The 25,572-nt window shown below is 45.8% G+C and overlaps 1 protein-coding gene across 1 annotated transcript in view; it reads left to right on the top strand.

Moving 5' to 3' along the window:
* Nucleotides 1–8,296: 8,296 nt before the first annotated feature.
* Nucleotides 8,297–25,572, top strand: part of LOC143962424 (uncharacterized) — an 83,623-nt gene continuing 66,347 nt past the window's right edge. Inside the window, 2 exon segments of the mRNA XM_077471701.1 lie at nucleotides 8,297–8,398; nucleotides 22,788–23,244. Coding sequence (XP_077327827.1) covers nucleotides 22,836–23,244 — 409 coding nt within the window. The 5' untranslated portion in view covers nucleotides 8,297–8,398; nucleotides 22,788–22,835.

Raw genomic sequence — 25,572 nt, 5'->3', positions numbered from 1 at the left:
CTTTTCCGATGTATGAAATACTTATGTCATGCAATAAAAATGCTAAATTAATTAGTTAAAAATCATACAAAGTGATTTTTTGGAGTTTTGTTTTAGATTCCGTCTCTCACAGTTGAAGAGTAATGCCGCGTACACACAATCGGAATTCCGGCCAGAAAAAGACCGATGAGAGCTTTTCATCGGAAAATGCGACCGTGTGTACGCTCCATCAGAATTTAGCTGTCCGAATTTCCGCCAGCCAAAAATTGATAGCATGTTCTCAATTTTCCAGACAGAAAAACTTTCTATCGGAAATTCCGATCGTGTGTATGCAATTCCGATACTCCAAAAATCACGCATGCTCAGATTCAACTACGAGACGGAAGCTATTGGCTACTGGCCATTGAACTTCCTTTTTCTAGTCCCGTCGTACGTGTTGTACGCCACCGCGTTATAAATGATCAGAATTTGATGTGACCGTGTGTAGGCAAGACAGCTTGAGCCGAATTCCGTAGGAATTCTGTCGGGAAAACCATCAGAGCTTTTTCCGACGAGAATTCCGATTGTGTGTATGCGGCATCAGAGTACCGATGATAAAATTTACAGACCTCTACATGCTTTGTAAGTAGGAAAACCTGCAAAATCAGCAGAGTATCAAATACTTGTTCTCCCCACTGTATATATATATATATATATATATATATATATATATATATATATATATATATATATATATATATATACGCGTATGATGTGTTCCCCAAAGGTGAAACCGCTGTGCCTGTGTCACCTTCAGGAGGAGGAACAGACTCATCGCCGTCTGTATAAACACGTGGAGTGGAGAGGGTTGAGGAATGTTATTACACGGCTGGGTGTGGGTCTCTATATCATGTTGTGTTTTATTCCTGGGAAGGGCACGTGAACGCTCGCCAAAGTTCGATCTCACACCCTGTCACAGCTGACACAACATATACTGCGCCGATCTGAAAGTATATACAGCGTATACCCCGACAGAACGGAGGAACAATACAGTGATTGTGTCCCAGATGTCTGATTTCCATACAGCAATGCTGTCGCCTATAATATGCACTTAGACTAGTAATATACACGACTATAGTATACTAAGTGGAATGGATATTATATGAGTGATATTAGAGGATATACTGTACTAAGTAGCTATTACAGTGCCTTGAAATAGTATTCATACCCCTTGAAATTTTCCACATTTTGTCATGTTACAACCAAAAACCTAAATGTATTTTATTGGGATTTTATGTGATGGACCAACACAAAGTGGCACATAATTGTGAAGTGGAAGGAAAATGATAAATGGTTTTCAAATTTTTTTACAAATAAATATGTGGAAATGGTGGTGTGCATTTATATGGCGCCCCCCTGAGTCAATACTTTGTAGAACCGCCTTTCACTGCAATTACAGCTACAAGTCTTTTTGGGGATGTCTCTACCAGCTTTGCCCATCTATAGAGTGACATTTTTGCCCATTCTTCTTTGCAAAATAGCTCAAGCTCTGTCAGATTGGATGGAGAACATCTGTGAAGAGCAACTTTCAAGTCTTTCCACAGATTCTCAATTGGATTCAGATCGGGACTTTGACTGGGCCATTCTAACACATGAATATGCTTTGATCTAAACCATTCCATTGTAGCTCTGGCTGTATGTTCCGGGTCGTTGTCCTGCTGGAAGGTGAACCTCCGCCCCAGTCTCACGTCTTTTGTAGACAGGTTTTCTTCTAAGATTGCCATGTATTTGGCTCCATCCATCTTCCCATCAACTCTGACCAGCTTCCCTGTCCCTGCTGAAGAAAAGCATCCCCATAACATGAAGCTGCCACCACCATGTTTCACAGTGTGTTCAGGGTGATGTGCAGTGTTAGTTTTCTGCCACACACAGCATTTTTCTTTTAGGTCAAAAAAGTTAAGTTTTGGTCTCATCTGACTAGAGCACCTTATTACACATGTTTCCTGTGTCCCCCACATGGCATCACGCAAACTGCAAACTGGACTTCCTTTGGCTTTCTTTCAACAATGTCTTTCTTCTTTCCATTCTTCCATAAAGGGCAGATTTGTGGAGAACACGACTAATTGTTGTCCTGTGGACAGATTCTCCCACCTGAGCTGTGGATCTCTGCAGCTCCTCCAGAGTTACCATGGGTCTCTTGGCTCTTCTCTGATGAATGTTCTCCTCGCCCGGCTGGTCAGTTTAGGTGGACGGCCATGTCTTGGGAGGTTTGCAGTTGTGCCATACTCTTTCCCTTTGTAGATGATGGATTGAACAGTGCTCTGTGAGATGTTCAAAGCTTGGGATATTTCTTTATAACCTCACCCTGCTTTAAACTTCTCCACAACTTTATCCCTGACCTGTCTGGTGTGTTCCTTGGCCTTCATGATGATGTTTGTTCACTAAGGTTCTCTAACAAACCTCTGAGGGCTTCACAGAACAGCATAGAATGCAGGGCCAAGCTCCCCTAAACCTGAGCTAAGAACACAGGGCCATGTTCGCCTATACCCAACCCAAAGACACAGGACCAAAATTCTCTATTACCGAGCCATAGGATGCAGAACCATGCTCCCCTAAACTTGAGCCGAGGACACAGGGCCATGTTTGCCTATACCGAAGCCAAGGGCACAGGTCCATAATGCCCTATTGCTTCCATATAAAGTACATGATCTAAGGACACAGGACAATGCTCTTTTTTACCCGAGCCTAAGGTCCATGCTCCCCTATACCTGAGCCACAGGACAGAGGACCATATATATAGTATCCTTATACTTTCTGTCTCATAAACATGTTAGAATATGAACAGACACAATGTGACTTCCACCTGGTGCTACACAAATGTCTCACAAATCCTATGACCTTCTCCAAAACAGATCATCCAGATCTCTTCACACCCGCCACAGGCAAGGATGTTCCTGAATAATAGGACTGCAGAACATTCAATTTTGCTCCATTTGCATGGAACAATTTTATATGCAGTTTTGATGAACATCTATGCCAATTTTTTAAATCTTTTAATTTTTTTTTATAAATAAACCCTAAAAAGACACATAAAAGCTGACTAAGCATTGATCATGATAGTTAAAAACAGATTTTAAAATCCAACCACTCTTGCCTGCTGCCTACCTCAACCTCAGCCTGAACTCAGACTTCTCTCTTGCCTGCCACCTTGACCTCTGCCTGTACCCTGACTCCATGTTTGCTGCCTGCCTCGACTTTAGCCTGAGCCCAGGCTACTCTCTTGCCTGCTACTTGCCTTGACCTCTGCCTGGACATTGACTATTCCCTTGTCTGCTACTTGCCTCAACTCCAGCCTGAACCCCGACTGCTCTCTTGCCTGCTGCTTGCCTCAACCTCTACCTGGACACTGACTAGTACTACTCTCTTGCCTACTGCCTGCCTTAACCCCAGCCTGAACCCAACTACTGTTTAGCCTGCTACTTGCCGCAACCTCTACCTGGAAACTAAAACTCTACCTGGACAAAACTAGTTCTACTCTCTTGCCTACTGCCTGCCTCGACTTTAGCCTGAGCAAAGGCTACTCTCTTGCCTGCCACCTGCCTTGACCTCTACCTGGACATTGACTATTCTCTTGTCTTCCACCTGCCTCAACTCCAGCCTGAACCCCCACTGCTCTCTTGCCTGCTGCTTGCCTCAACCTCTACCTGGACACTGACTTGTACTACTCTCTTGCCTACTGCCTGCCTTAACCCCAACCTGAACCCAACTACTGTTTTGCCTGCTACTTGCCGCAACCTCTACCTGGACACTGACTAGTACTACTCTCCTGCCTACTGCCTGCCTTAACCCCAGCCTGAATCCAACTACTGTTTTGCCTGCTACTTGCCGCAACCTCTACCTGGAAACTAAAACTCTACCTGGACACTAACTAGTTCTACTCTCTTGCCTACTGCCTGCCTCGACTTTAGCCTGAGCCCAGGCTACTCTCTTGCCTGCCACCTGCCTTGACCTCTGCCTGGACATTGACTATTCTCTTGTCTGCCACCTGCCTCAACTCCAGCCTGAACCCCGACTGCTCTCTTGCCTGCTGCTTGCCTCAACCTCTACCTGGACACTGACTTGTACTACTCTCTTGCCTACTGCCTGCCTTAACCCCAGCCTGAACCCAACTACTGTTTTGCCTGCTACTTGCCGCAACCTCTACCTGGACACTGACTTGTACTACTCTCTTGCCTACTGCCTGCCTTGACCCCAGCCTGAACCCAACTACTGTTTTGCCTGCTACTTGCCGCAACCTCTACCTGGAAACTGACTACTCTCTTACCTACTGCCTGCCTCAAACTGAGCCTGAACCTCGAATACTCTCTTGGCTGCTACCTGCCTTGACTTCTGCCCAGACACTGAGTTTTCTCTTGCCTGCCTCCTGTCTTGACCCCAGCTCGGGCTCTGACCTTCCAATACTGTACTATGATAGTGTAGCCATCCTGTTCCTGTGACCGCTTGGTGGGGCAAATCTGAGTGCTGCAATCTGTTGTCACCTTGGAACAAAGCAGCTACGGGGCCACTAGGGTCACCACCCCACCGCACCTTGTGGAGTGCTTTTGTGAAGACTATTTTGTCTCCTGGACCTGCACCTTAGGTGAGCCCACTTCATCTGTCAGGAGGTCACCATGCCCCACACAGATACAGTGCCCAAACCAGCTCCTTACTCAGAGAGAGGCAAGAGAGGACTTACAGGGGAACATCCAATTCCAGTCTGCTTTCGTAGGTCAGAGTTTCTTATTAGGGTTCCATACATAACATCTTTGAGGGGGGAGTATAATTCCCAATCTAAAAATTGCCATTGAGCAGCTTGGCAGCTTGTCTTTGTCCACATTGTCACCAGATCGAGTCTCCTTCCTCACTGATCTCTTCTAAATGCTGGTGCTGCCTTTGTGGGCCTCCACCTTCCCCAGGACTCTCTGTGATCTTCACCTTGTGCATGCCCAGCTGCTACCGGGTACATGAGACCTGCCCCTCCGCCTCCCTAGACCTAGAAGCCTTCTGTACAATCCTTACTGTAGCCTGTTTGCCCCTCACTGCACCCGAGTTATTGTCCTGTGTTCCTCTGGACTTACCTCTCTGTCAGGGTGACTCTGGTCCCCTCCTTGCCATTCCATAGAGTGGCTTTGTGTACCGGAACTCACTATTTATGGTACTGTGTCCCCATTCTGGACTTATCCTTTGTTTAGTGCCCCATTAATGCATGTGGCCTTTCTACCTGAACCTCGTGTCGTGGCCGGACCGGTGATTACTGCCCTGTGGACCTTCACCTCTCCCCAAAACTTCTCTTTGTTGGACCCCTCAATAGATAACTCCCCAGACAAAGGGCCTGAAAAAATACATTACTAATAACTACTAATAATGATTAATATTAGTAATAATAATAATAAAATAAGTCTGTATGAATAGTGGAATAGCAGAGGATGCTGTAGAGATTGGCTAAAGTTAATAATAAAATATAAGGGTGGATAATAATAATAATAATAATAATAATAATAATAAAAAATAAAGGTGGATAGAAAAGGACACTGCCAACTGTAATAATAGTAATAATACCAATAATAATAATAATATAGTAAAGTATATATAGTGTAAATAGGGGTGCCATGGAGGCACTGCCTCAGATACTTTAGATGTCAGCTGCTAAATATAATAATAATATAAATAATCATGTAAATAAGGGTGACTTAGCAGGGGATAATAATAAAAATAATAGTAAAGCATAATAATAATAATATAATACTGTATTAGTGACAGTGGATACTTTAGATATCAGCTGCTAATAATAATAATAAAAATAATAGTGTAAATAAGGGTGACATAGCAGGTGATATTGCAAGTATCAATTGATAATAATACCAATAATAAAATTCATAGTAAATAATAATGATAAATAAAGGTGGATAGCGAAGGACACTGCCGACTGCAATAATAGTAATAATACCGATAATATTAATAGTATATAAAGTATATATAGCTTAAATAGGGGTGACATGGCAGTGGATACTTTAGATATCAGCTGCTAATAATAATAATAATAGTGTAAATAAGGGTGACATAGCAGGTAATAAAATATTGCAAGTATCAGCTGATAATAATAACAATAATAAACATAATAGTAAATAATAATAATAATAATAAATAAAGGTGGATAGCAAAGGACACTGCCAACTGTAATAATAGTAATAATGCCAATAATAATAATAATAATAATAATAATAATAATAATAATAGTATATAAAGTATATATAGCTTAGATAGGGGGACATGGCAGTGGATATTTTAGATATCAGCTGCTAAAAATAATAATAATATTAATAATAGTGTAAATAAGAATGACATAGCAGGGGATATTGCAGGTATCAGTTAATAATAACAATAATAAATATAATAAATAATAATAATAATAATGATACTAATAAATAATAAATAAGGGTGGATAGCAAAGGACATTGCTGACTGTAATAATAATAATAATAATAATAATAATAATAATAATAATAATAATAATAATAATAATAGTATATAAAGTATATATAGTGTAAATGGGGTGACATAGCAGGGAATACTTTAGATATCAGCTGCTAAAAATTGTAATTATAATAATAATAGTGTAAATAAGGGTGACATACCAGGGGATATTGCAAATATCAGCTGATAATAATAACAATAATTAAAATTGTTAAATTAAATTAAAACAGGGAATAATAATAAATAAAGGTAACACAAATAATAAATAATAGGTAAAGCAAAGGACACTGCCAACTGTAATAATAATAATAATATTAATAATTATTTATTTATTTGTTTTATGGTTGAACTGGATGGCCTTGTGTCTTTTTTCAACCTAACTAACTATGTAACTATGTAATAATAGTAATAATAATAATAGTGTAAAAAGGGTGACATAGCAGGGGATATTGCAAATATCAGCTGATAATAATAACAATAAAAAAAGTAAATAATATTAAAGGTGGATAGCAAAGGACACTGCCCACTGTAATAATAATAATAATAATAATAATAATAATAGTGTAAATAAGGGGACATAGAAGAGGATATTGCAAATATCAGTTGTTAATAATAACAATAAAAAAAGTAAATAATAATAAATATAATAAAAAACAATAATAATAATGATACTAATAAATAATAAACAAAGGTGGATAGCAAAGGACACTGCCAACTGTAATAATATTAATAATTACAATAATAATAGTATATAAAGGACATATAGTGTATTTAGGGGTGACATGGTGGCACTGCAGCGGATACTTTAGATATTAGCTACTAAAAATAATAAAAATAATAATAATAATAATAATATAAATAATAGTGTAAATAAGGGTGACTTAGCAGGGGATATTTACAATATCAGGTGATAATATTAACAATAATTAAAATAATAGTAAATAATAATGATGATAATAATGAAAATAATAAGTACAGGTGGATAACAAAGAACACTGCCAACTATAATAACAATAATAATACCAATAATAATATTAATAATTACAATAATAATAATAATAGTATATAAAGTATATATAGTGTAAATAGGGGTGCCATGGCGGCACTGCAGCAGACACTTTAGATGTCAGCTGGTAAAAATAATAATAATAATATAATAATAGTGTAAATAAGGGTGACTTAGCAGGGGATAATAATAAAAATAATAGTAAAAAATAATAATAAAAAATAATAATAATATAATACTGTATTAAGTAGTGGCATAGCAGGAGATACTGCAGATATTAGCTATTAAAAATAAAAGTAATAATAATAATAATAATAATAATAATAATGTACTTAAAACTGGCATAGCAGAGGATACTCAACCGATAATAATAAAAAATATATATTATTGCTAATAATAATAATAATAATAATATATAAGGGTGACACAGCAGAAAATTCTGCAAATATGAGCTTACAATAGTAATAATAATAATAATAATAATAATAATAATAATAATAATAATAATGGGATAGTGCAGCTGATAATGATGATAATAATAATATTATTAATAAGAGTGTATATATGAAAAGCATAGCACAGAATACTGCACACATCAGATGATGATATAAATGATAATAATGATGATAATAATAATAATGATGAGGATATAAATGATAAGGTTGATGATGATGATGGAGGAGGGGTATGAGTGTCTCCTCTATACAGATCACACACATCTCTTCTCTCTGATACATTGTAACATGTAATACAGAGGAGGAGGGGGAGGGGAGAACAATAGAGGGCGCTGCCCCTCCCTTCCCTCCCCCGGCTCCTCCCCCTCGCCCTGCCCACTCCTCCTCTCCCAGCTATCCCTCCTCCTCCTCCTCCTCTGTACTCGGCTCAGTGCTGTGCCAGCTTCCATCAGCGCTCTGCACACAGGTGAGTGTCCTCCATTCTACACCCCGGCTGTACATTGTCTGCTGAGGATCAGGATGACACATTGTCTATAATAGAGTGTGTGTCCCCTCCCCCTTCCTCCTCCGGGATGAGGATGACAGCAGCCCTGTGTGTGATGTATGGAGCTCCATGTCTGTATATTGGATGCTGCCCTCGTCATCATTTCCTATATACATCATATATATATATGTGTGTACTCCCCACCCCCACCCCCTATAATATATATATATACACCACCCCCCCCCAATATATTATCCAATATCCATACCCCACCCATCATTGTATGTATGGATCACACTCTACTATATATGTATAGATGACACACATCTCTATATATATATATATATATTGTGTCTGTATCCTCTCTCTGTATATTAGAGTGTCAGCTCTGCAGGACACACATCTCTCTCTCTCTCTCTCTCTCTCTATCTATATATATATATATATATATATATATACTGTATCCCCTCTGTATATTAGAGTGTCAGCTCTGTGGGGCACACATCCCTATATATACTGTATCTGTATATTAGAGTGTCAGCTCTGCAGGACACACATCCCTATATGTTCTGTATATTAGAGTGTCAGCTCTGCAGGAGACACATCCCCCTATATATACTGTATCTGTATCCTCTCCCTGTATATTATAGTGTCAGTTCTGCAGGACACACATCCCTATATATACTGTATCCTCTCCCTGTATATTAGAGTGTCAGCTCTGCAGGACACACATCTCTCTATATACTGTATCCCCTCTCTATATAGTAGAGTGTCAGCTCTGCAGGAGACACATCCCCCTATATACTATATCATCTATCTGTACATTAGAGTGTCAGCTCTGCAGCACACACATCTCTCTATATGCTGTATATGTGTCCTCTCTGTGTATTAGAGTGTCAGCTCTGCAGGACACACCTCTCTCTGTATATTAGAGTGTCAGCTCTGCAGGACACACATCTCTCTATATGCTGTATATGTGTCCTCTCTGTGTATTAGAGTGTCAGCTCTGCAGGACACACCTCTCTCTGTATATTAGAGTGTCAGCTGTGTGGGTTAGCCGTGTGTATGTAGTCCTCAGGGGTTGCTGTATGATGGGATTTCCTGTCTCCAGCAGTAGGTGGGGGTCATTGTCGGGTCACATATACACTGCAGCGCCTGCACTGATGTCCCGGGACACAGTGCTCTATGTAGATCCCGGCCTGTCTGGGCTCTCTGGTCCCCCTTCCCAGCTGAGGAATGTTAATTAGGATGGCTCATCCTTTTGTATTAAACATGGTCTGTATATATCCTGTGTATATAGTCCATATATCTATATATGGTGATATATACAGTGCCTTGAAAAAGTATTCATACCCCTTGAAGGTTTCCACATTTTGTCATGTTACAACCAAAAATGTAAATGTATTTTATTGGGATTTTCTGTGATAGACCAACACAAAGTGGCACATAATTGTGAAGTGGAAGGAAAATGATAAATTGTTTTCAATTTTTTTTTTTTACAAATAAATATGTGAAAAGTGTGTGTGGGGGGATTTGTATTCAGCCCCCTCTCCTTTGATACCCCTAACTAAAATCTAGTGGAACCAATTGCCTCCAGATGTCACCTAATTAGTAAATAAAGTCCACTTGTGTGTAATTTAATCTCAGTATACATACAGCTGTTCTCTGAAGCCCTCAGAGATTTGTTAGAGAGCCTTAGTGAACAAACAGCATCATGAAGGCCAAGGAACACGCCAGACAGGTCAGGGATAAAGTTGTGGAGAAGTATAAAGCAGGGTTAGGTTATAAAGAAATATCCCAAGCTTTGAACATCTCACGGAGCTCTGTTCAATCCCTCATATGAAAATGGAAAGAGTATGGCACAACTGCAAACCTACCAAGACATGGCCGTCCACCTAAACTGACCAGCCGGGCAAGGAGAGTATTCATCAGAGAAGCAGCCAAGAGGCCCATGGGAACTCTGCAGAGATCCACAGCTCAGGTGGGAGAATCTGTCCACAGGACAACTATTAGTCGTCCTCTCCACAAATCTGCCCTTTATGGAAGAGTGACAAGAAGAAAGACATTGGTGAAAGAAATTCATGAGAAGTCCCATTTTCAGTTTGCGAGAAGCCATGTGGGGGACACAGGAAACATGAGGAAGAAGGTGTTCAGGTCAGATGAGACCAAAATTTTACTTTTTGGCCTGAAAGCAAAATGCTATGTGTGGCGGAAAACTAACACTGCGCATCACCCTGAACACACCATCCCAACCGTGAAACATGGTGGTGGCAGCTTCATGTTGTAGGGATGCTTTTCTTCAGCAGGGCCGCGTAGACACGACCGGACTTTCCGGCAGAAAAAGTCAGACGGAATCATTTCACCGGATATTCCGATCGTGTGTGGGCTTCATCTGACTTTTTTTTTTTTTAATCCTGATGGACCTAGAAAGAGAACATGTTTTGAATCTTTCCGACAGAACCAGTTCCTATCGGCTCGTCTGTATGCTGTTCCGACAGACCAAAAACGACGCATGCTCTGAAGCAAGTATGAGACGGAGGCTATTGGCTACTGGCCTTCCCTTTTCTAGTCCAGTTGTACGTCACCACGTTCTACAAGGTCAGACTTTGGTGTGATCGTGTGTAGGCAAGACCGTTTCAGTGGAACTCCGTCAGAAAAACCATCAGAGTTTATTCCGACGGAAAAAGCGGTCGCGTGTACGGGGCATTAGAGTCTGAAAAAGACTTGAGCGGAGGCTCACCTTCCAGCAGGAAAACAACCCGAAACATACAGCCAGAGCTACAATGGAATGGTTTAGATCAAAGCATATTCATGTGTTAGAATGGCCAAGTGTCAGTCCAGACCTAAATCCCATTGAGAATCTGTGGAAAGACTTGAAAATTGCTGTTCACAGACGCTCTCCATCCAATCTGACAGATCTTGAGATATTTTACAAAGAAGAATGGGCAAAAATGTCCCTCTCTAGATGTGCAAAGCTGGTAGAGACATCCCCAAAAAGACTTGCAGCTGTAATTGCTGTGAAAGGCGGTTCTACAAAGTATTGACTCCGGGGGGCGCTATACAAATGTACCTCCCCACACTTTTCACATATTTATTTGTAAAACATTTGGAGAACCATTTATCATTTTCCTTCCACTTCACAATGATGTGCCACTTTGTGTTGGTCTCTATCACATAAAATCCCAATAAAATACATTTACGTCGTTGGTGGTAACATGACAAAATGTCTGAATACTTTTTCAAGGCACTGTGCAAGATATATATTTACAAAAAATATATATAATAAAAAAAAAAAAAAAAAAAAAATATATATATATATATATATATATATATATATATATATATATATATATATATATATATATATATATATATATATATATATATATACACACACATATATGTATGTATAAAAAATTTTTTTTTAATATACATTTATTATTATTATTATTATTATTATTATTATTATATATATGTATATATATATAATTTTTTCGAAACTATATTATATAATATAGTTTTAAAAAATATATATATATCTACACATTATTATTTTTTTTCAAAACTATATTGTAAAATAACGTTTTGGAAAAATTAATATAATAATAATATATATTAAAAAAATAATAATAAATAATATAATATATATATATATATATATATATATATATATATATATATATATATATATATATAATAAAAAAATTTAATATACATTTATTATTATATATATAATTTTTTCAAAACTATATTATATAATATAGTTTTAAAAAAAATATATATCTACACATTATTTTTTTTCAAAACTATATTGTAAAATAACGTTTTGGAAAAAAAAAAATAATAATAATATATATATTCAAAAAAAAAATAATAATAAAAAAATAATATAATATATATATATATATATATATAATATATTTTTGGAACTTATATATATTATACAAAAAAATATTATATATCTGTGTGTTTTGTCTGTATGCAATTCCTGCACCTGTTTGCAGTTTTTGTCGTATTGTGTCAATACTGTGTGATTTGTATACTAGCCGGGTGGGATTCCTGTGCGGTCAGGTGATGGTCTTGCTTCTCTAGTACTGAGAGTCATGTGGGGAATCTCCACCTTGTCATGGTGACGCCGCCGGCGCCATCCTCTCATCGGTGACAATGAGGTCCCCGCTCCCTCCACATTACATGGCCTCAGACTTCAGAGATTTCGGACACTCAGTAACCTCACAAGCCTGCATGGATACCGCACATTCCCGACACCATAAACGGGATCGTTTTCTCAGGAACGCTCCATGTTTTAGCAATAAAAAGCCATTCTTGAGCTCCAGTCCAGTGACTTTGCTTAAGCTGAGGGGATTTCGTCAGTCTGCTGCAGGCAGGAGGAAGAATTTCCTCAGTCTCCTCTCCCCCAGTGATAGGACTGCCACATTGTAACATCGTACAGTCACAAGGAGAGAGGGGCTGATCTGTGCTCATTTGTGAACATGGCACAGGCACCAGAATGTACATGATTGTGCCATCTCTGTACTGGCATCTCAGTCCACCAAGTAGATGGTCACCCTGGATGATACCCGAACAAAGATGGTACTACCCTTCTGGAGAGGAAGGGAGATGAAGGCATTGTCAGGGATTGTACTATCAGTACACTGAGCCCTGACCTCAACCCTACTGAACACCTTTTGGGATGAATTGGAAAGATGACTGTGAGCCGAGTCTTCTCCTCCAACATCAGTACCTGACCTCACAAATGGGTACAAATTCCCACAAACACCGTCCAAGATCCAACAACTCCATATTAGTGGCCGTAGGGGGGTGGGCAACTCCATATTAGTGGCCGTAGGGGGGAGGGCAACTCCATATTAGTGGCCGTAGGGGGGAGGGCAACTCCATATTAGTGGCCGTAGGGGGGTGGGCAACTCCATATTAGTGGCCGTAGGGGGGAGGGCAACTCCATATTAGTGGCCGTAGGGGGGAGGGCAACTCCATATTAGTGGCCGTAGGGGGGAGGGCAACTCCATATTAGTGGCCGTAGGGGGGAGGGCAACTCCGTATTAGTGGCCGTAGGGGGGAGGGCAACTCCGTATTAGTGGCCGTAGGGGGGAGGGCAACTCCATATTAGTGGCCGTAGGGGGGAGGGCAACTCCATAGTAATGGCCGTAGGGGGAAGGGCAACTCCATAGTAATGGCCGTAGGGGGAAGGGCAACTCCATAGTAATGGCCGTAGGGGGAAGGGCAACTCCATAGTAATGGCCGTAGGGGGAAGGGCAACTCCATAGTAATGGCCGTAGGGGGAAGGGCAACTCCATAGTAATGGCCGTAGGGGGAAGGGCAACTCCATAGTAATGGCCGTAGGGGGAAGGGCAACTCCATAGTAATGGCCGTAGGGGGAAGGGCAACTCCATAGTAGTGGCCGTAGGGGGAAGGGCAACTCCATAGTAGTGGCCGTAGGGGGAAGGGCAACTCCATAGTAGTGGCCGTAGGGGGAAGGGCAACTCCATAGTAGTGGCCGTAGGGGGAAGGGCAACTCCATAGTAGTGGCCGTAGGGGGAAGGGCAACTCCATAGTAGTGGCCGTAGGGGGAAGGGCAACTCCATAGTAATGGCCGTAGGGGGAAGAGCAACTCCATAGTAATGGCCATGGTTTTGGATAGGGATGTCCAACAAGCTCATATCAGGTTAAAGACTACAAAACCACAGCAGTCAGCACTTGCTGGTTGGGGAATGGGGGTAATAGTAGTGGAGGGGCTTAGAATTTACACCAAGCAGCACAATGGCTCAGTGACTAGCGATTCTTGCTTCTGGCAGCACTGAGGTCGTTGGTTCGAATCCCAACCATGGCACTACCTGCCTGGAGTTTGCATGTTCTCCCTGTGACTATTGGTGGACTAGGTTATCAGATCTTCTCCTGCCCGGCCTTGATTAAGACATACGTTATGTTAGGATCAGTCACACTGTTGTCTCAGCTGACATTGCCGGGTTTCTCAGAGAGAGGCTGCTAATGGGGGGCCCAGAAAACTTCTGCTATGGAGCCCCCTGAATTGTTATTATTGGCAGGTTTGATTATTTGTGGTTTGATTCAGACACTGTTTGATATTCCCACTGATAATCTGTAGAAGCCATACTGTGCAACTAGAATTGAAGGTATCCAGCTGGAGCTCTCTTCTCCTGGTGTCCAACTAGAGCTCTCTTCTCCTGGTGTCCAGCTGGAGCTCTCTTCTCCTGGTGTCCAGCTGGAGCTCTCTTCTCCTGGTGTCCAGCTGGAGCTCTCTTCTCCTGGTGTCCAGCTGGAGCTCTCTTCTCCTGGTGTCCAGCTGGAGCTCTCTTCTCCTGGTGTCCAGCTGGAGCTCTCTTCTCCTGGTGTCCAGCTGGAGCTCTCTTCTCCAGGTGTCCAGCTGGAGCTCTCTTCTCCAGGTGTCCAGCTGGAGCTCTCTTCTCCAGGTGTCCAGCTGGAGCTCTCTTCTCCAGGTGTCCAGCTGGAGCTCTCTTCTCCAGGTGTCCAGCTGGAGCTCTCTTCTCCAGGTGTCCAGCTGGAGCTCTCTTCTCCAGGTGTCCAGCTGGAGCTCTCTTCTCCAGGTGTCCAGCTGGAGCTCTCTTCTCCAGGTGTCCAGCTGGAGCTCTCTTCTCCAGGTGTCCAGCTGGAGCTCTCTTCTCCAGGTGTCCAGCTGGAGCTCTCTTCTCCAGGTGTCCAGCTGGAGCTCTCTTCTCCAGGTGTCCAGCTGGAGCTCTCTTCTCCAGGTGTCCAGCTGGAGCTCTCTTCTCCAGGTGTCCAGCTGGAGCTCTCTTCTCCAGGTGTCCAGCTGGAGCTCTCTTCTCCAGGTGTCCAGCTGGAGCTCTCTTCTCCAGGTGTCCAGCTGGAGCTCTCTTCTCCAGGTGTCCAGCTGGAGCTCTCTTCTCCAGGTGTCCAGCTGGAGCTCTCTTCTCCTGGTGTCCAGCTGGAGCTCTCTTCTCCTGGTGTCCAGCTGGAGCTCTCTTCTCCTGGTGTCCAGCTGGAGCTCTCTTCTCCTGGTGTCCAGCTGGAGCTCTCTTCTCCTGGTGTCCAGCTGGAGCTCTCTTCTCCTGGTGTCCAGCTGGAGCTCTCTTCTCCTGGTGTCCAGCTGGAGCTCTCTTCTCCTGGTGTCCAGCTGGAGCTCTCTTCTCCTGGTGTCCAGCTGGAGCTCTCTTCTCCTGGTGTCCAGCTGGAGCTCTCTTCTCCTGGTGTCCAGCTGGAGCTCTCTTCTCCTGGTGTCCAGCTGGAGCTCTCTTCTCCAGGTGTCCAGCTGGAGCTCTCTTCTCCAGGTGTCCCGCTGGAGCTCTCTTCTCCAGGTGTCCCGCTGGAGCTCTCTTCTCCAGGTGTCCCGCTGGAGCTCTCTTCTCCAGGTGTCCCGCTGGAGCTCTCTTCTCCAGGTGTCCAGCTGGAGCTCTCTTCTCCAGGTGTCCCCCTAGAGCTCTCTTCTCCTGGTGTCCCGCTAGAGCTTTCTTCTCCTGGTGTCCCCCTAGAGCTCTCTTCTCCCGGTGTCCGGCCTTTAGCTATGGAAAAGGTTAGTGTCTCTGTCGGGTTTTTATTGCTAGAAAATATCTACCTGTACCTTTAACACCTTGGCAAAAGGGTGCTCTGCCATCGGTGATAGCGTGATAAACCTGAAAAGAGAAGCTGGCACACTGAGTTTTCTGGGGTCAGAGATGGAGAAGTATATTCACAGAACGTTCTGCAATTATGACTTTGGTAAAACATTGAGGTCTGGAAACTCCTGTGTGCCGGAGTTCTGGTCACTGGTTTTCATCTGTGTCTGTTTTTTCTATTGGGGAGACTTCCTTTCACTTCCTGTGCAGCTGATTAAAGAGGAAGTGAATAAAACTCTTCACACCTCAAACCTCCGAGAGCTTCCAACCTTCCTCGTATGAATCTGCATTTACTAAGAACAAAACTCATTAAGCTACCAAGGAGTTAGATAGGAGCTCTCTTCTCCCAGTGTCCGGCCTGAGCTCTTTTCTTCTCCCAGTGTCCGGCCTGAGCTCTTTTCTTCTCCCAGTGTCCGGCCTGAGCTCTTTTCTTCTCCCAGTGTCCGGCCTGAGCTCTTTTCTTCTCCCAGTGTCCGGCCTGAGCTCTTTTCTTCTCCCAGTGTCCGGCCTGAGCTCTTTTCTTCTCCCAGTGTCCGGCCTGAGCTCTTTTCTTCTCCCAGTGTCCGGCCTGAGCTCTTTTCTTCTCCCAGCGTCCGGCCTGAGCTCTCTCCCAGTTTCCCGTCGGAGTTCTCTTCTCCCAGTTTCCAGTCGGAGTTCTCTTCTCCCAGTGTCCACTGTGCTGGTGTCTAATTTACCTTTCAGAGAGTGACCCCATTGTGTAATGAGAGAATCTTTTCTCTGAGTCACAACTCCATCTCCTGACCCATGAGCTCTTCTCTAATACTTGGCCCACTCTCTTCCAATCCCTGAAACATAACACTACCTGAACTACACAAAGGAGAATGATGGGAATACCAAGCAGAACTCGAGCCAAAGCATTTCCTTTTATATTCTATAGAGTAGGGAGGGGTTCACACCTCTGATGGGCTTTTATTACTAGAAAGCATTCCGTCCCTTTGTACCTTCACCACCTTAGAGAAAGGTGCTCCACCAACGGGCACACCGTGATAAATGCCAGGGAAAAAGCTGGCACACCCCAGAGTTTTCTGATCCGTCTTTTACTGAAGTCAGTGATGAAGAGAACTCAGGGAACGTCCTGCAAAACACAGAGGAGACTCCGTGTGCCAACAATGTGGGCACCATTATTTATTGCTGTCTGTTTTCTATTGGGGAGACTTCCTTTCACTTCCTGTGCAGCTGATTAAAGAGGAAGTGAATAAAACTCTTCATATAGACAATAAAACCCTCAGAGACGTCCCAACCTTTGTTATCCCAATTACCCATTACACAGGATGGGCTGACAGAGAGCTCTTCATTCTTCTCTCTCTTCCTTCCTCTCCTTTCCTTTTCTTTCTTCCTCTTTCTTTCTTTCATTATCTCGCGCTCTCTCTCTCTTCCTTACTCTCCTTTGGTTTTCTTTCTCTCAGGCGCTCTTTCTTTCTTTTTCTCTCTTTTTTTTTCTTTCTCTTTCTCTCTTGCTTTCTTTCATTATCTCTCTTTCGCTCTTTCTTTCTCTCTTTTTTTTTTTCATTTCCTTCTTTCTTTCTTTCTTTCTTTCTTTCTTAATTTCTTTCTTTCTTTCTTTCTTTCTTTCTTTCTCTCCTCTCTCTATTGCTCTCTCTATTGCTCTCTCTTGCGCTCTATTCTCTCTCGCTCTATTCGCTTCCTCTCGCTCGCTCTATTCGCTTCCTCTCGCTCGCTCTATTCTCTCTCTCGCTCGCTCTATTCTCTCTCTCGCTCGCTCTATTCTCTCTCTCGCTCGCTCTATTCTCTCTCTCGCTCGCTCTATTCTCTCTCTCTCTCTCTCTCTCGCTCGCTCTATTCTCTCGCTCGCTCTATTCGCTTGCTCGCTCTATTCTCTCGCTCGCTCGCTCTATTCTCTCTCTCTCTCTCTCTCTCGCTCGCTCTATTCTCTCGCTCGCTCTATTCTCTCGCTCGCTCGCTCTATTCTCTCGCTCGCTCGCTCTATTCTCTCGCTCGCTCTATTCTCTTTCTCTCGCTCGCTCTATTCTCTTTCTCTCTCTGGCTCTATTCTCTTTCTCTCTCTGGCTCTATTCTCTTTCTCTCTCTGGCTCTATTCTCTTTCTCTCTCTGGCTCTATTCTCTTTCTCTCTCTGGCTCTATTCTCTTTCTCTCTCTGGCTCTATTCTCTTTCTCTCTCTGGCTCTATTCTCTTTCTCGCTCTCGCTCTATTCTCTTTCTCTCTCTCTGGCTCTATTCTCTTTCTCTCTCTGGCTCTATTCTCTTTCTCGCTCTCGCTCTATTCTCTTTCTCGCTCTCGCTCTATTCTCGCTCTCGCTCTCTCTCGCTCTATTCTCTCGCTCTATTCTCTCTCTCGCTCTATTCTCTCGCTCTATTCTCTCTCTCGCTCTATTCTCTCGCTCTATTCTCTCTCTCGCTCTATTCTCTCTCTCGCTCTATTCTCTCGCTCTATTCTCTCTCTCGCTCTATTCTCTCGCTCTATTCTCTCTCTCTCTCTCTCTCTCGCTCTATGCTCTCGCTCTATTCTCTCTCTCTCTCTCTCTCTCGCTCTATTCTCTCTCTCTCTCTCTCTCTCTCGCTCTATTCTCTCTCTCTCTCTCTCTCTCTCTCGCTCTCGCTCTATTCTCTCTCTCTCGCTCTATTCTTTCTTTTTCTTCCTGTCTTTCTCTTGCGCACTCTTCTCTCTCTCTCTCTCGCTCTATTCTCTCTCGCTCTATTCTCTCTCGCTCTATTCTCTCTCGCTCTATTCTCTCTCGCTCTATTCTCTCTCGCTCTATTCTCTCTCGCTCTATTCTCTCTCTCTCTCTCTCTCTCTCTCTCTCTCTCTCCTCTTTCTTTCTTTCTCTCGCTCTCTAGCTCTCTCTCTCTCTCCCCCTTCTCCTCCTCCTCCTTTTTTTTTTTTTCTTTGCTTTTCTTTCTTTTTGTCTTCCTTCCCACAAATATTATATTAATGAATAGTTGATCTGGCTGTTTGCCAGCAGGATATTGCACATTGTGAAGAGTGTTGTCACCCTTCTGGCCCTGTGTGCACAGTGGGGGCAGTTGGGGAGATCACAGAAATGCTGTATATAGCGGCGTAGTTGCAGTAGCGCAGCTGTAGTGTATAATGACGTGGAGAGATTATTGGGACTTCCTGAAACGGACACAAGTCCTGGCCGGAGGGGACTTCTGATGAGAAGTAATTCCATGTCAATGGGTGCAATTATACCAGCCAGACGGTGTAATTATATCGTTATATTGCTCTCTTTGTGCCAAGGCGCTTCCTGCCCTTCCCCCACTGTAAATATATTTTCCTGCACTTCGTCTGGTTTGACTTAATCTGTGATGTTTAAATTACCAAATTGGTGGATATTGTAACAGATTTATTGGGACATAAACTGTTACAGTTGTATGGTCATTCTCAGATAATCTTACAAATCATAAGGGCTCTTTTATGCTTTTGTGGTGCATTAAATATTATTTTATTTGTTAATGTGCATTGTGTTAAGGCAGCTTATTGTGCGCCAAGACCCCGTCGGAGTCTCCCCTTACATGCGTGTCCCCGTCTGAATCTCCCCTTACGTCAGGCCCCCCGTGGGCGTGTCCCCGTACGTCAGGGCCCCCCGTGGGCGTGTCCCCATACGTCAGGGCCCCCCCGTGGGCGTGTCCCCGTACGTCAGGGCCCCCCCGTGGGCGTGTCCCCGTACGTCAGGGCCCCCCGTGGGCGTGTCCCCGTACGTCAGGGCCCCCCCGTGGGAGTGTCCCCGTACGTCAGGGCCCCCCCGTGGGAGTGTCCCCGTACGTCAGGGCCCCCCCGTGGGAGTGTCCCCGTACGTCAGGGCCCCCCCGTGGGAGTGTCCCCGTACGTCAGGGCCCCCCCGTGGGAGTGTCCCCGTACGTCAGGGCCCCCCCGTGGGAGTGTCCCCGTACGTCAGGGCCCCCCCGTGGGAGTGTCCCCGTACGTCAGGGCCCCCCCGTGGGAGTGTCCCCGTACGTCAGGGCCCCCCCGTGGGAGTGTCCCCGTACGTCAGGGCCCCCCCGTGGGAGTGTCCCCGTACGTCAGGGCCCCCCGTGGGAGTGTCCCCGTACGCCAGGGCCCCCCGTGGGAGTGTTCCCGTACATCAGGGCCCCCCGTGGGAGTCTTCCCGTACGTCAGAGCCCCCGTGGGAGTGCCCCTGTACGTCAGGGCCCCCGTTACAGTTAAAAAATCAGAGGCGTCGCAGTCTCCCCGTACATCAGGGCCCCCCGTGGGAGTCTCCCCGTACCTCTGGCCCCCCGTGGGAGTCTGGTCTCCCCGTGCCTCTGGCCCCCCCGTGGGAGTCTGGTCTCCCCGTGCCTCCGGCCCCCCCGTGGGAGTCTGGTCTCCCCGTGCCTCTGGCCCCCCCCGTGGGAGTCTGGTCTCCCCGTGCCTCTGGCCCCCCCCGTGGGAGTCTGGTCTCCCCGTGCCTCTGGCCCCCCCGTGGGAGTCTGGTCTCCCCGTGCCTCTGGCCCCCCCCATGGGGAGTCTGGTCTCCCCGTGCCTCTGGCCCCCCCCGTGGGGAGTCTGGTCTCCCCGTGCCTCTGGCCCCCCCCCGTGGGAAGTCTGGTCTCCCCGTGCCTCTGGCCCCCCCCGTGGGAAGTCTGGTCTCCCCGTGCCTCTGGCCCCCCCCGTGGGAGTCTGGTCTCCCCGTGCCTCTGGCCCCCCCCCGTGGGAGTCTGGTCTCCCCGTGCCTCTGGCCCCCCCCCGTGGGAGTCTGGTCTCCCCGTGCCTCTGGCCCCCCCCCCCGTGGGAGTCTGGTCTCCCCGTGCCTCTGGCCCCCCCCCCCGTGGGAGTCTGGTCTCCCCGTGCCTCTGGCCCCCCCCCCGTGGGAGTCTGGTCTCCCCGTGCCTCTGGCCCCCCCCCGTGGGAGTCTGGTCTCCCCGTGCCTCTGGCCCCCCCCCGTGGGAGTCTGGTCTCCCCGTGCCTCTGGCCCCCCCCCGTGGGAGTCTGGTCTCCCCGTGCCTCTGGCCCCCCCCCCCGTGGGAGTCTGGTCTCCCCGTGCCTCTGGCCCCCCCCCCGTGGGAGTCTGGTCTCCCCGTGCCTCTGGCCCCCCCCCCGTGGGAGTCTCCCCGTACATCAGGGCCTCCATCAGAATTCCTCCCTCGCATGAGGGTCCTCATGAGAGTCCTCCATCAGTTGAGGCCATAGGCAACCTCTGATGACCTTGATCTTGAACCTGTGTGCATTGAAGATAGGCCACTGACCCTAGCTGTGGGCCGGGCGTGGCCCGCGGGCCATAAATCGGAGACCCTTGCCTTATCATATTGGAGCACCATTTGAAATAACTGGCATAGCAATGCAAATATGTAAATGGGCCCTAAGTGCCTGTTGACAGGATGTGATTTCTGTAAATTGGGTGCCATTTGTTTGTGCCTCTGCCCCTCCCACAAGGTCTCCCAGGGGTGGGTGGAGTGGGCCTTAAATAATTCCCAAATCCCAGAGACATGGGAAGAGAACACTCGCAGCCCACCTCAAGTTCTAAAAGCTGGTAGAATTTCAGGAATTCTTCTATGAGGTCAGTATAATACCCAGGGAGCCAGCTAGGCTGAAGAGCTTACAGTCTATAGGTGGGGGAGGATGGAAATTTTAGCAGACGCATGGCAACAAGAAGAACATTGGCCTTTGTGGTATAAATCAGTGAGTACTTATTCCATCCTCTGTATCCGGAACATTTTATATCAAACGGACAGACAGAAAATATTATTATCCAGAGGAAATCCATTTCCTGACAGCGAGCTGAATAAATATCTGACTCAGAATAGCTACAGAAACATCCTGAAAGCAACTTCCTGTCCTGATTACACGACTCGCACCCACTTTTATATGTGTCACCCCGCAGGAGGAGAACAGACTCCTATCCCCTTCTATATATGTCACCCTGCAGGAGGAGAACCGACTCCTATCCCCTTCTATATGTGTCACCCTGCAGGAGGAGAACAGACTCCTATCCCCTTCTATATGTGTCACCCCGCAGGAGGAGAACAGACTCCTATCTCCTTCTATATATGTCACCCTGCAGGAGGAGAACAGACTCCTATCCCCTTCTATATGTGCCACCCTGCAGGAGGAGAAAAGACCCATATCCCCTTCTATATGTGTCACTCTGCAGGAGAACAGACTCCTATCCCCTTCTATATGTGTCACCCCGCAGGAGGAGAACAGACTCATATCTCCTTTTATATGTCACCCTTCAGGAGAACAGACTCATATCTCCTTCTATATGTATCACCCTGCAGGAGGAGAACAGACTCCTATCCCCTTCTATATGTGTCACCCTGCAGGAGGAGAACAGACTCCTATCCCCTTCTATATGTGTCACCCTGCAGGAGGAGAACAGACTCCTATCCCCTTCTATATGTGTCACCCTGCAGGAGGAGAACAGACTCCTATCCCCTTCTATATGTGTCACCCTGCAGGAGGAGAACAGACTCCTATCCCCTTCTATATGTGTCACCCTGCAGGAGGAGAACAGACTCCTATCCCCTTCTATATGTGTCACCCTGCAGGAGGAGAACAGACTCCTATCCCCTTCTATATGTGTCACCCTGCAGGAGGAGAACAGACTCTTATCCCCTTCTATATGTGTCACCCTGCAGAAGGAGAACAGACTCACATCTCCTTCTATATGTGTCACCCTGCAGGAGGAGAACAGACTCCTATCCCCTTCTATATGTGTCACCCTGCAGGAGGAGAACAGACTCTTATCCCCTTCTATATGTGTCACCCTGCAGGAGGAGAACATTACTATAGTTGAATAATTTCTAATCTCATGTTTTCTTTCTCATAGGTCCTTTCCAAGATGTGCCATCATCCCGCGTGACAACCCCGGGAAGCCATGTCTGCAACGGAAGCCTTACCCCCTCCCATCCCCCTCTCCCAGAAGCCGGTCCGTATCGTCAAGGCCAAGCCGCCAAACCGCCCTCCCCCACACCTACCCCCAAAGCCCCCCCAGAAGCCCCCACCCTGCCCTCATGTTGCACCCCCGGCGGCTCCCCCACCCCAGCCTGAGGTCCCCGAAACACTTTCTGAACAATCGATGTCCGGAGTGTGCGTAAAGAAGATTGCTGGATTGTTCCAGAAGGACCCAGGAGGGGGAAGCATGGAGGAGACACAACCGCGCCTCCCTCCCAAGCCGGCCACCCTCGCGGTGAAGGAGGAGAAGACGCAGCACAAGAAGGATGAACCAGTGGGAGTCAAGGCCAAAGGAGAAGGGGAGCGAGAAGCCGACAGGTCCTGTCCACCACGTAAGTAACCCTTTCCTTTAATGATCTGAAACCTGATTGGCCAAATAGCTATAAAGTCCCCTTTGGAGGTCAACTTCACCCAGAGACACCTTCCAGTTTTTTGTGCTTTGGGCTATTTTTTCCTTCAGTTACTTTAACGCAGTGGTCTCCAAACTGTGGCCCCGGGGCCGGATGTGGCCACTTGTTTGCCTTTATCCAGTTCCTGAGGCACTATTCCTACCACAGACAGATTGGGCAATATTCCTACCACAGACACCGATTGGGCACTATTCCTACCACAGACACCGATTGGGCACTATTCCTACCACAGACACCGATTGGGCACTATTCCTTCCACAGACACCGATTGGGCACTATTCCTTCCACAGACACCGATTGGGCACTATTCCTTCCACAGACACCGATTGGGCACTATTCCTTCCACAGACACCGATTGGGCACTATTCCTTCCACAGACACCGATTGGGCACTATTCCTTCCACAGACACCGATTGGGCACTATTCCTTCCACAGACACCGATTGGGCACTATTCCTTCCACAGACACCGATTGGGCACTATTCCTTCCACAGACACCGATTGGGCACTATTCCTTCCACAGACAGGGATTGGGCACTATTTCTTCCACAGACAGGGATTGGGCACTATTCCTACCACAGACAGGGATTGGGCACTATTCCTACCACAGACAGGGATTGGGCACTATTCCTACCACAGACAGGGATTGGGCACTATTCCTACCACAGACAGGGATTGGGCACTATTCCTACCACAGACAGGGATTGGGCACTATTCCTACCACAGACAGGGATTGGGCACTATTCCTACCACAGACAGGGATTGGGCACTATTCCTACCACAGACAGGGATTGGGCACTATTCCTACCACAGACAGGGATTGGGCACTATTCCTACCACAGACAGGGATTGGGCACTATTCCTACCACAGACAGGGATTGGGCACTATTCCTACCACAGACAGGGATTGGGCACTATTCCTACCACAGACAGGGATTGGGCACTATTCCTACCACAGACAGGGATTGGGCACTATTCCTACCACAGACAGGGATTGGGCACTATTCCTACCACAGACAGGGATTGGGCACTATTCCTACCACAGACAGGGATTGGGCACTATTCCTACCACAGACAGGGATTGGGCACTATTCCTACCACAGACAGGGATTGGGCACTATTCCTACCACAGACAGGGATTGGGCACTATTCCTACCACAGACAGGGATTGGGCACTATTCCTACCACAGACAGGGATTGGGCACTATTCCTACCACAGACAGGGATTGGGCACTATTCCTACCACAGACAGGGATTGGGCACTATTCCTACCACAGACAGGGATTGGGCACTATTCCTACCACAGACAGGGATTGGGCACTATTCCTACCACAGACAGGGATTGGGCACTATTCCTACCACAGACAGGGATTGGGCACTATTCCTACCACAGACAGGGATTGGGCACTATTCCTACCACAGACAGGGATTGGGCACTATTCCTACCACAGACAGGGATTGGGCACTATTCCTACCACAGACACGGATTGGGCACTATTCCTACCACAGACACGGAGCGGGCACTATTCCTTCCACTGACAACAACGAGGCAGAATTCTTTTCATTGACACCAACGATGTGGTGGAATTTCTTCTACTGACACCAACAATAGAGCAGAATTCCTCTCATTGACACTAAGGAAACGATGTGGCAGAATTCCTTCCATTGACACCAAAAATAAGGCACTCTTCCTGCCACAGACACCAAGGATGGGGCTGAGTACCTTCCATTGGCATCAACGATGGGGCACTATTCTACCAATTGACACCAACAATGGGGCATTATTCCTGCCACTGACGCCAACAATGGGGCACAATTTCTCTCAGTGACACAAACAATGAGGCAGAATTCCTTTCATTAAAACCAACAATGGGGCACTATTCTTTCCACTGACAACAACAGTGAGGCACAATTCTTTTCATTGACACCAACAATGTGGTGAAATTCCTTCCATTGACACCAACGATGGGGCACTTTTCTTCCAACTGACACCATCAATGGCGCACTATACATTCCACTGCCACCAACACGGGGACACAATTCCTTCTACTGACACAAACAATGGGGCACAATTCCTTTCATTGACCTCAACGATGGGGCACTATTCTTCCAACTGACAGTGACAATGGCCCACTATTCCTTTCACTGACACAAACAATGGGGCACTATTTCTTCCCTTGACGCCAAAAATGGGGCAATATCCCTTCCACAGACGCCAACGATGGGGCACTATTCTTCCAACTGGCACCAA

Source organism: Lithobates pipiens, unplaced genomic scaffold, assembly GCF_037356315.1.
Source record: "Lithobates pipiens isolate NorthernLeopardFrog02 unplaced genomic scaffold, aLitPip1_a1.2 Scaffold_8, whole genome shotgun sequence".
NCBI classification, from domain to species: domain Eukaryota; kingdom Metazoa; phylum Chordata; class Amphibia; order Anura; family Ranidae; genus Lithobates; species Lithobates pipiens.
This window is presented reverse-complemented; position numbering and strand designations above follow the sequence as displayed.